The sequence below is a fragment of the Elephantulus edwardii genome, unplaced genomic scaffold, assembly GCF_000299155.1.
Source record: "Elephantulus edwardii isolate Elephantulus edwardi_28Jun2011 unplaced genomic scaffold, EleEdw1.0 scaffold00020, whole genome shotgun sequence".
In the NCBI taxonomy this organism is placed as follows: Eukaryota; Metazoa; Chordata; class Mammalia; order Macroscelidea; family Macroscelididae; genus Elephantulus; species Elephantulus edwardii.
In genome coordinates, this window is record NW_006399770.1 from 25,951,733 (window position 1) to 25,964,442 (window position 12,710).

A 12,710-nucleotide genomic window follows, 5' to 3' on the forward strand; every position below is an offset into this window, starting at 1 on the left:
TAAATATACATTAATTAATGGTACTTACATGACTTAGAGTTGATTATTTGTTTATGTCTTTAGGCATAAGTAAACAAAAAGAAAGATTCTTAAAATCATTATGGTTTTATATCATTTTCCATTCTTATGCAACTATAACTATATTCTGTAACTCTATAATATACAAGAACAGTCAAATGAGCCTCAGAATTTAAGTGGTGGAAAGACAAACTACAGCCCACTTTTCCTGCTGTGTCTCCCAAATGAAGGCATCTTGGGGTCATCTTCAATTCATTTTTTCATTCATTTCCTCATATATTCAGTTTTTCTTGATGCTTCATATGTGCCAGGTGATGGTATAAGCTCTGCAGTGAGAGTTGTGAGTAAAGCAGATGCAGACTGTACCTGAAGATGTGCACTCAAAGGAGAGGGGTAGCATTTGGTAAAAGATATTTTTCTCATTTTATAAATTCTTAAAAAATATAATAATAATAATATATCATCTAGAGATTGAGAGAGGTGAAAGTGTTTGGTTCAAGGGTTGTGTTTTCCAATAGAGTGCTCAGAGAAGGTTTTTCTTTGAGCAGACACGTGAATTCATGAGGAAGTGTGTCACAGGGATATTAAGAGAAAGACTATCCCAAACAGAGGGCACAAGTTCTGGGAGGTGTGGGTGTGTTTGAAGAGTAGACTGGGTAGGACAGTGGGTGAGGAAGAAAACGAGAGGGATGAGGTTCTGAGGAAGCCAGGGACCGCACCAAGTGGGAATGACGTGACCCCGTCTTTTACTCCATTGAGATGCAAAGCTATTAGGATTATGAGTAAAGAGGTCTTCTGCCTAATTTAAGTTTTGAAAGGCTTTCTCTGATTGCTGGGTGAGAAAGAGGCTTTCACAAGGACAGAAGCCAGGGATTCTGACCTCTGACTGGAGACAATGCAGTCAACCGAGTGAAGGGCTATGGTTCCCTTAGCTAGGGAGGCAATATTGGCGATGGTGATGGGATATGAGACTTGAGATGTATTTTAGAAACAGCCAAAATAACCTGCTTATGGGATTGGACATAGCTGGTTAGGAAAAGAGAAAGGCCAAGCACAAATTCAGGAATTTTTAGTTAAGCAATCAGAAGAATGGATCTGTCACTTAGTGAGATCAAGCAGCCTGGGTGAGTAGCAGATTCAGGAAAATGCAAGACCTAAATTTACGGCCATGGTAAATATCCATGTGGAGATATTACAAAGGAAGTTACATAAGCATATAGGACATGAATCTGAACTTGGGGGTGGGGTGGGGTAAAGGCTGAAAAGAAATAGTTTGGAATAGTTAACATATGGTGCTATGTTGAATTGTGTTGTTGTTGTTGTTGTGTGCCTTGGAGTTAGAACCAGCCTAAAGCTGGTTTTCAGGTGGGTTTCCAGCAGGTTAACAGAGGTAGTGAATCACACAAAAGGAGATTGCCCACCATTCTCTCATGGAGCAGCTGGTCAATTCGAACCATGTGTCTTCAGGATTACAGCACAGCTTCTTACCTCTAGGCCACCAGAGCTTCCTTATTGCTGTATTGTTGTTGTTATGTGCCGTCGAGTTGCTTGTGACTCATTGCGACCCTGTGTACAACAGCCCTAAACCCTGATCTATCCTGTGACAATTGCACTGTCTCTCACACACCCATCCCGATTACCCCAGTCACTGAATCAATCCACCTCATAGAGGGTCTTCCCCTTCTGCACCGTTTCTCCACCCTCCCAAGCATGATGTCCTTCTCCAAGGACTTGTCCCTCCTTACAACCTGTCCAAAGCCGAAGCCCTAGAATCCTTGCCTCCAACGAGCAACCTGGTTTAACTTTCTCCAGCATGACTGTTTTCTTGGCAGTCCATGGTACCCTCAATACTCTTCTCCAGCACCACAGCTCAAAGGCATCAAATCTCCTTCTATCCTCCCTAGTCATTGTCCAACTCTCTGATGCATAACAAGTGATTGCAAAGACCATAGCATGTATCAGACGCACCTTAGTCTCCAGAGAGACACCATTGCTCTTCAGTACCCTAGAGAGATCCCTAACAGCAGCCTTTCTTATCTCAATATGTCTTTTCATTTTCTGGTTACTGGTACCAAGAGTGTCTAGTGTCAGATAATTCTGACCTTTAACAGTCTGATAATGGGGAAAAAAGTGCATATAGAGTTTCCTAGGCAGTAATCTTTACCAGAGAAGATCACCAGGATTTTCCCCCCCTACACCTCTACAGAGTGGCTGGTGAGTTTGAGCAACCAACCTGTTAATTAGCCGAGTCCTTAACCATTGCATCATAAAATAGATTTTTTTTTCAGAGATGGATTGACACAGTAACTGGAGCAATGGGTTTGGTGTGTTGGAATTAGTGAGACTGGCTGAGGACAGGGCAGGGTTCAGAGTTGCTGTACATAGGGTTCCTGGGGGTCACAGGCAACTTGATGGCACATAACAACAACAATACCATTTTAAAAGCCATTATCAATTACCATCTGGTTGATTCCAATTCAGACTAACTCTGCCACAGATTTCAGAGGTTGTAAATTCTTATCACAGGATAACTGCCCACCTTTGTCATTGGAGTAACTGGTAGATTAGAAATGGACTCAAAGGCACACAGCAACAACAGCAAGAAGTAGTTTTAAATGGAACACAACTAATGTGGTACATTATATGTTGTACTTTTAACTAATACATTAGTTGTATGCCTTCCTGTTGGTATCAACCCATAGCTGACCCTTCAGCAGGTTTTCATACATTTAAAACACACTGGATATTTAAAACCATTAGGCTAGATAAGAAATATCTAGAGTGAAAGTAAAGATTAAAGAAGTAGGAGAACTAAGTGCTGAGATACTGAAAGGATGAGGAGGAAAAGCAAGAGATTAAAATCAATGGTCTGTAAGTAAGTAGGACATTCAAGAGAGCATGGTGGCCCAAAGTCCTCCGTCTTAATAAGGAGGCCAGGCAGCCTCAGGTATATAAGTGAGTTTTATGATCATGAACTTACAGGGAGACTTATTCCACAATATTGGGGGGGAACCCTTAAATCTGCATGGAGAAAATGAAGAGTTGGAATTTTAACCAAGATTGAATATTCTCAGAAGATGGCGAGAGTGAGAAAGTGAGAGAAGAGAAGATAAAATATAAAAGGAAGTGCTATAAGACATGGCTGCTTTAGAGAATTGAGAATTCTAGGAATTATTGAAATATTATTGTACTTTTTGGATCCTAATTTGATAATTAGCTTAAATAATCTCATTAATGGGTTCCAATTGGCAGCATCAATGTAGATGGAGAAGAGATTGAGATTGTTATCAATTTCAGCTTGCTTGGTTCCACAATGATCACTCTTTGGCGCTAACGTCAGCAAATCAAAAGATAAATTACACTAAGAAAATCTGCTATCTGGGAACTCTCCAGAATGCTAAAGAGCAATGATCTCAGTTAAGAAACTGAAGTGTGCCTGATCCAGGCCATGGTCTTCACAATTACCTGTTATGCATCAGAGAGCTAGACAATGACCCAAGAGGACAGAATAAGACTAGTGCCTCTGGGTTGTGGTGCTGGAGAAGAGGATTGAACATATAATGAACTGACAAGAGAACTGACAAGAGTCTGTCATGGAGAGGGTGAAGCAAAACTATTCCTTGGAGGCAAGGAGTTTGAGGCTTCATCTCATATACTTTGGGCATGTAGCCAGAAACACCAGTCCTCAGAAAGGGACATCATGCTTGGAAAAGTGGAGAGACAGTGCAGGACGGGAAGATCCCAGATGAAATGGATTGACATAGCAACTGGAGTAATGAGGATAAGCAAGTCAGAGATAGTGAGAATGGCCCGGGATAGAGCGCAGGGTTCAGAGTTGCTGTGCATATGGTCATAGGGTCGCTGCGAGTTACAGGCAGCTCAATGGCACATAACAAGCATTCCTGTGTATTAATAAGAGTAATAAAAGATAGTAAATTAACAGAATTTGGGGATATAATACAGTATTCATAATAATTTTTATATACATATAAAATTTTTGCTCTTAAATTACTATAAAATATTTTTCTCATTTCATTTTCTCAGATCTCTTAAAGCCAGAGAACATAACTTTATCAAAGTCTCAGAAATATCTTGTTGTTAGTATGTGCTGTCAAGTCGCTTGCTACTCATAGCGACCCTATGTACAACAGCCCTAAACTCTGCTCTGTCCTGTGCCAATCGCACTCTGACACTCCCATCCTGATTATCCCAGTCACTGAATCAATCCACCTCATAGAGGGCCTTCCCCTCCTGTGCTGTCCCTCCATCCCCCCAAGCATGATGTCTTCCTCCAAGGACCTGTCTCTCCTCACAACATGTCCAAAGTATGTTAGATAGAGCCTCAGAATCCTTGCCTCCAAGGAGCCACCCGGTTTAACCCTTTCCAGGACAAATCTGTTTGTTTTTCTAGCAGTCCATGGTATTCTCAATATTCTTCTCCAGCACCACAGCTCAAAGGAATCAATTCTCCTTCTGTCCTCCCTAGTCATTGTCCAACTCTCTGATGCATAACAAGTGATTGCGAAGACCATGGCCTGTATCAGATACACCTTAGTCTCTAGAGAGACACCATTGCTCTTCAGTACTTTGGAGAGGTCCCTAAAAGCAGACTTTCCCATGGCAATGCACCTTTTAATTTCCTGGCTGCTGGTGCCAAGACTGTTGACTGTGGAGCCAAGCAAACTAAAGCTGTGTACAATCTCAATCTCGTCACCATCCATCCTGATGCTGCCAATTGGTCCAGTGGTGAGAAGACTAAAAAAAAAAATCATTTGGCTATTACCCCATTTTCTAGATTATAAGTCATAAATTATCTACTTACCTTCTGAAATAAGTTTGTACTGTTGTGCATGCCCTTAGGTAAATATGTTGTTGTTGTTGTTGATTGCCATCAAGTCAAACATGACTCATAGTGACCCTCTGAGCAAAAAACCTGAAGCCTTTCTATAACTATCATTGTTTCTCAAAGTTCATAGTGTTCCCAGAGGTATGTTCTTTAGGAAGTCGATGCCACTCTTCCTTCCAATAGTTAACTTAGTATGAGGGGTTTTATATAATTATTTAACTTTATGAAAATTTGTAAATTGATTTCCAAACAAGACTCAAAAGTAGTTGTTGTCATATTATCCTGATTGAATTCACTGCCCTCATGGAATTTCCGTGGCTGGAAATGTTATGGAAGCTGACTGTCATACTTTTTTCCCCCCTTGAGCAGCTGGTACTGCTGGTCCTTTGCTTAGCTGCCAAGCCCTTACCCACTGTACCGCCGGGACTCCTTCATAGAATACTAAGTAACAGTGCCATCGTTCCTAAATTTATGGAGAATTATTTTCCCAGTACGTCCTTTTCTTTTCTGAATAAACCTGAGTGGCCAAATGTGACTCAGAATTTAATTCATGCCACTGGGACGATTCTCGCCTAGTGGTAAGAATCTGCGCTACAATCCCAAAGGCAACCCACCAGCAGTTCCATGAGAGAAGGATTGGCAATCTCCTTCCAGGAAATTAACTTCCTCTGAAAACCCACTGGACGGTCAGGTATGGGTTGATTCCCACTTGACAGCACACCGCAACAACAGCATACCCATAAAGATATGAAAAGTTCTTTGTAAAAGAATGAAAAATTGAAATTCTATAAAGAGTGAACCAGACATTTTGCCCACATTTCCCCAGCCTCCCAACTTGTTGCGCTCTCTGCTCCATTCACCTGAAATAGTCATCGCTGCCCGTCTCTTTTTTAAAATAAAACATGTCCAAACCAGGCTGCTCCTTGGAGGACATATTTTGGGCATGTTGCAAGGAGGCATCAGTCCTTGGAGAAGGATATTATGCTTGGGAGGATGGAGGGACAGCACAGGAGGGGAAGACCCATCGATGAGATGGATTGACTCAGTGACTGGAGGACTGGGGGTAGGTGTGTCAGAGACAATAAGGTTGGCTCAGGATAGAGCAGGGTTTAGAACAGTTGTACAGAGGGTCGCTATGAGTTGCAAGTGACTCGAAGGCATATAACAAAAATTCTCAAGGAGTGGAGTTCTTTTGGTACTGTGGTTCAGATCTTTTAAAATAAATCATGCCTACTTCCAAGGAGTGTGGTTCTAGTGTTACTGTGATTAAGACACTTGACTGCTAACCAGGAGGTTCATGGTTTAAACTGGTCAGCTTCTCCATTGCAGGAAGAGGAATAGTCTGCTTCCAGAACAGTTAACATCCTTGGCAACCTGATAGCCCAGTTCTACTCTGTCTGCTGTTACTGTTTAGAGCTGAAGTCCATTCAGTGGCAGTGGTTACTTTCAAGGAAAATTGAGTGTTACATCCTGAAGACCACTTTCCTTAATTCAACTGAAGTTAAAGAAGCATTTTCTCTTGTCTGGATATTTTTTTCTTCTTCTTAGCACATACTATTTTGTTATCTGAGAATTTGTTTGTCTTAGTCACTAACCAACTTTCTTGACAGCAGATCTCTGTGAAGTTCCAAAAAAATCTTAGAATGAGACCTTTGGCATAAATGATACATTAAGGGAGATAACTGAATACATTAAACTAAATGCCCTCTAAATGCCTCTAAAGTACTCAAGAGCAATGGTGTCTCTCTGGAGGCTAAGGTGCGCCTGATATAGGCCATGGTCTTTGCAATCACTTGTTATGCATCAGAGAGTTGGACAGTGACCAAGGAGGCTAGAAGGAGAATTGATGCCTTTGAGCTGTGGTGCTGGAGAGGCGTATTGAATGTACCATGGAGTGCCAAGAAAACAAATAGATTCATCCTGGAGAGGGTTAAAGCAAGATACGCCTTGGAGGCAAGGATTCTGGGGCTTCGTCTGACATACTTTGGGCATGTTGGAAGGAAGGACAGATCCTTGGAGAGGGGCATCATGCTTGGGAGGGTGGAGGGTCGGCGCAAGAGGGGAAGACCCCTCTATGAGACGGATGGATTCAGTGACTGGGATAATTGGGATGGGTGTGTCAGAGGCAGTGCGATTGGCACAGGATAGAGCAGGGTTTAGGGCTGTTGTACATAGGGTCGCTATGAGTCGCAAATTACTTGAGGGCACATAGCAACAACAACAACAAATGCCCTGAGGACCAGGCCGAGGGGGGGGGGAGTGAAAAACCACAACCACAACCTCTAACAAAGGGCTTTGTTCCAGGGGAAGGTAAGCCTGAGGACAGTCATTGCTGCTGTGCTCCTCAGGAAAACCAGGCAGTTCTCTGTGGAAGCCGTGGGGAAGCAGAGGTTTATGGACTTGGGCCTCTCCCCTGCAGCCACTGTTTAGTCAGGCTCCAGGCCACAAAATCTTTCTGTTGATTGAAAGGCTCACTTAAGGAAGATTTTTAGGGGCTTTTCACGTTTGTTTCTTAAGCAGTCAGAGGTAGCGCTGGTAAGGTAGTCTGTAGGGCATTGTGCTGCTAACCCGAAAGCCACCATACCTTCCAGTGGTTCAAATCCACTAGTGACTCAGGGGGAGAAAGCTAAACAAGCTTCTCCTGCTGACCCTGGAGGGTCAGCTGTGAGTTGTTTCTGATACAGCAATGAGTCCAGTTAGGGAGTCAGAAATGATGATGTAAACAAGATATATGCCGAGGCAAGTGTATAGTAGGACTAAGACAAAAATGTTATTTTCTATGGATGTGTAATTGATGATTTGCAATTTTGTTATTCTTATAGTTATCATTGTCATTAATTTAGCATGCCTTAATTATTAAGGGAACTCTAAAGGCTATACTCCAAAGTCTGTAAGGAGCTAGGTTCTTAACCCAAAATCTAAGCCTCCTTGATAGTTTGAAACCATCAATCTGGCTCTCAGGGAGAAAGATGGGTACTCTCTTCCTGCGTGAGTCAGCCTTGGAAACCTAGTGGAGGATTAGCATTGAGTTCGTGCCAAGCGGATGGCATGAGTTAAGTTGACTTTTACTGTGGTTGGAGTCCCTGGATGATGCAAATGTTTGAGCACGGGGCTATTAACTGAAAACTTGGCAGTTTGAATCTACCCAGGGACCTCTTTGCAGAAAGACCAGAAGAAAGCTTCCCAAAATTTCCCAGCTAGGAAAACTGCAGTGCACACGTCTATAGAGACAGTAAAGCACATAGGGTAACCATGACTCATTGGCAGCTAGTCACGTTGTTTTCAGATAATTTCTTACTCTGTCTACCCTACTGGAGTGTGAAGCCTTCCTTTTTCCATTACTCATCTTCTCCTTCTGACTCTTTCTTGAACCTTTTCCTGCCTACCACACTATAGCACACGCATACAAGGTGATACTGCTGACCTCAGGTAAAGAAAAGGTTCCTAACTCTAGGGACCTCTCTTTTCTTGCCTCTTTTTAAGCAACTGTGGCCCCCAAAGCTGACACTACTCCTGGACATCACTCACATTATGCCATTTTTAGTGTTTTCCTCTGCTATCCAATCTCCGTTTCCTTCCATACAAACCCCTGACCTCAACTCTCCACTGACTTAATCAGTTACCCAAAAAGTGAATCTATTCTGTGTTGATGAATGATAACAAGCGAATGAGAAAAGCTAGTCCCCTTCTATCCACCCTTTACTTGATAATATTTATTTTTATTCTGATTATTTAAATGTAACATGCCCCAAATGGTGCCCAAGCAAAAGGAGTAACTCAGCACCTGGTACAGCAACTGGAACTAGTTTATTTGATCAATTCAAATAGCCAATGAGTGAGGGAATGAGTGATGTATTTGGATTCCTAGTCAGATGGAACAAATGACAGACAAATTAATGAGAGGAATATTTGTAGACAGTATTTTGCAGGTTCATGGCTGACATTCCTCTTAAATATTCACCTGACCCCACTCTCATATTGGGGGGAGTGGGGGAGAGATATGTATGTAAAACTCGAAGCTTTAGTGGAGATGAGCGAGAGGAAATCTAGTCACCTCCTTCCTTCCTCAACTACTCTCACTGTCTTTTCTTTCCTAAATGTATGAACATTTAGTTCATATGCTTTCAACCATAAGCCTCAGAGGAATCAACATTTTGAAGAGAAAAAGGAAGGAAATCAGAGACGTTAGACCTTCTGTCCTAATAAACTTAGGTTGAAACTTGAAAGAGTAGAAAATTGAAGATTACCTCTCTTTTTTTCCTTACAAATAATTTCCTTATAGTCTGCTTTTGTTTTGGGGAGTATTTTTCCTCAGACATTACTAACATACAGATTTGACCTGGACAGAGGCTTGGAGAAGCTGTCTTTACCTCTTAGCATTGAGCAAAGGTAAAAACTAAGAGACTTGTGGAGATCCCTTACCATGAGTCCTACGAAGCCCTGGTTGAGTTTGCTGTCTTGGCATAAATGTGATTGGGACTCTACCGAAAAGAGCTGTGGATGATAACACACTCAGGTCCTCCATGCTCGCATGCTCCCTTCCTCTCTTTTATGAAATATACAAATATGTAAGGGAAACGGGGTAAAGAAAGTAAAGCTAGTAAAATTCTCATTGTGCCCAAATTAGGCTTTTACATGAATGGAAACTGAACCTTCCCAAATTCTAAAAGGTGTACACCTGCAAATGCTTCTGTTCATCTTGTCTGCCAAGAATTAACAATCTTCTGTCATGTTCTGAATGTCCGACCTTTCTATCCTGCTTGAAACAGATGCTACTTCCTTACTAATCACAGCCTCCTGTTGTCGCCATGTACCATGTTGAATCACGTAATGTGTAACGCCATTCCACCACCTTCTCTCCATCCCTCATTTTATCCAAGCATGTAGTGTGCTATTACTCTGCTACTACTGTATACACTCTGTATACATTTCTGTTCTTCCTTGCAAGACTGTGAATGCTTCGGCCACTCCAATCGATGCAGTTATATCGATCTGCTAAATACAGTCATTTGCGTGAGCTGTAAACACAACACTAGAGGGCAGCACTGTGAGTTATGCAGGCTGGGCTACTTCAGAAATGCTTCTGCACAGCTGGACGATGAGAATGTGTGCATAGGTCAGTCCCATTATAATTTCAGCTATTGTTCTGTGCCTTTCAAGCTATGGGGAGTTCCTTAGGGTGGAGAGCTGGTGATTGGCATCACACCTGAACCAGAATGAATTTCCTCAATGACATTCTTGTGTTGGTTAACAACAGAGCTGGGGGAGATGCATATTGAGTCCTTGTGTTGCTAATTTTTTAAATGATGATATGAAATATTATGTTTAGGAGCCAGAGTGTTTCTTTCTTTTCTTTTCTTTTGTTTTTTTGCATGAAATATTAAAATCAAGTAATATCAACCTGACCTTCAGTTTTATGTATATTTTTTTTAATGGAGACTCATTATATTGGATTTAATCATGACTATGAGAAACTGGAGTACAAATGTCAGTTTGATAACTTATTATCAACAAACATTGGATGATTAAAATTTTTCATTTTTTGAATTAAAAGCAACTGGTAGTATAGAAGGGTTGCCTGACTATTCCATCTATAGTAACAAAATTCCATTTATTGAATTTTTCCTGTATCTCCTGAAAAGAGAAGTGATTTCTCAAAACTATTTGAGTCAATCAGTTCTCTTCGCTGCCACAAAGCACAGCACTGGTCCCTTGCAGAGCACTGCTTGTGGCTTAGGAAGGTGGAGTGTCTGTCCCACTCAAAAAGCGTCTCCCACATTTTCCTTAGTCAAGTATGCTTGTCATAAAAGAATAGAACTAAAATACTTAAAAAAAACCTACAAAAAAGAAAAAAAAAACAATGAATGGAATTTCACTTTATAATTTTCTTTGAAGAAATATGTATATTTGAAGGACAGAAGGAGATAATATGTCTGTTACCATACCAGTAGGCAACCAGCTTCAAATGTAGAAATGTTCACATAGAGATAAGTTTAACATAGACAACACTAGCTGAGAAGTGACAGGTGATCTTTTCCTCAAAAACAAAAAAAAAGGAAAAAATTAAATAATTTACATTTCTGGGACCATAACTCTTTGGATTGTCATGATCTTATAGATACTTAGACCAGTGTCACCTGAGATAGCTTTACAAGCTGTTTTGAATTAAATTTTGCCAACTTTATCTAATACCACTTATGTTGACAATATGTCTTATTTTCTCCAAAGCTCTTGCTAATACATTATTTGTGAGTTAGCAGAGAAATACTGGACTTAAAAGCTGAAGAGTGTGTCCAAGCCCCAGTATATTAATATTATTATTATTATTATTTAATAACTCTGGGTCTTGGCTAAATCATTCAATCCTCGTGAAATCAGAATCACAAAGAAGGCACAGGAGACACTTTGTAAACTGTGAACTGATTTGCAAATATGTTCTATTACTTAATCCTCATTAATAAAACAGTGAGGTAAGTATATTACAATGACAGTTTCCCCTCCTTTTGAGCTGCGAAAAGCAAGACAAGTTAACCCAAATCATACAGCTTTAACAAAACATTTCCTCACATAAGAAGCAAAGCACTTCTTGGCACTAGAACTTGAACTTCCACACCATCAGAACTTCTAGCCACCTTGACACACAGCAGATCTTGATAGGCATGTATATATTTATGCATTTATAGATGACATCAGCAATTCCATTATGAGCTTATGAGGTGAAGCTCATTGACTTCATACAATTTACTTTACAAGATTTGAGGATATTAATACAAACCAAGAGACATATAACTGAGTTTTGAAGAAAGAATTGCACTGCAATGAATGTCACTTGTGAAAATATATAAACGTCATGCTATAAATATGGAAACAACAAAGAATAAAATAAGTAACACTAAATAAACTAAAATGACTAGCAAGCCTAATCATTTTACAAAAACATATAAGATTTCAGTGTATTATCTTATTTTGAAAAAGATCCTTTGTAAATTTCTAAAAAAAAATCCATAACATTTCTCAACACAGATAATTTAACCATGTTGTAATTTTATCCATAGTATTATATTATCATGAAGCTTGACCCTTTTTTCCAGTGTTAAGGCAATCTGTAGACATTCCTGTCCAGGTCAAAGTAATATGGTTCTGTCTGAAATCCATGTTTGATTATGACAATCTGTCTGCTTTTGTCTTTTAAAGTCAGTCAATTTTCATCTTCACAATCGATAAAGATTCTTAATCTGTATCTTTGTATGTATTTAACTAAAAAATTAAGAGCAATTGCTTTCTATAGTTCTGAATCATTGGTAAATGAAAAATTATAAAGTTGGTGTGTGTTTTTTTAAATCAAAGAGCTATTTGACATGTTGTGCCATTAAAAATCTTATAAAGTAAATATGAAAATGAACATTTTTAAAGACTCAAAGTGAAGTACATTTTCCCTATACACCAAAGGTATTTCCTTTTTTTCTAAATGGAATATTAGCTTTTAAAATTTCAACTGAAATAGTTTGCCTAGGTCATATATTATACATTATCATTTGTCCTTACGGTATGTATATATGCAGGAAATTAATCAGCTAAATCATCTGTAGATTCCCCTTTCCCCCACCTGAGCTAAAGGGGAAAAGGGAAGAATTTGCTCTCCAAAGGTCAGCTGAAGCCTGTGACTCAAACTGTCAACCTTTACTCTCTAAGATGCCCTGAAATCATTGTTTGTCTATCTTTAAACTCCTTAAAGGGTTAGAAGGATCCTTAAAGAGGAAAGATTGAGAATCAAATTAAGACAATACACTACAAGTAATTAAGAGTTCACTTTTATGCCATTTTGGATAGAAAGTACAAAGAAAAT

General features: G+C 39.9%; 1 protein-coding gene across 1 annotated transcript in view; it reads left to right on the plus strand.

The window, feature by feature from the left end:
* The window catches only part of NTNG1 (netrin G1), a gene marked incomplete at its 3' end in the record, with an annotated part of 569,354 nt that overhangs the window by 479,531 nt on the left and 77,113 nt on the right, over positions 1 to 12,710 (plus strand). The window contains exon 5 of the mRNA XM_006882463.1: positions 9,813 to 9,980. Coding sequence (XP_006882525.1) covers positions 9,813 to 9,980 — 168 coding nt within the window. The remainder of the gene's footprint in view (positions 1 to 9,812; positions 9,981 to 12,710) is intronic.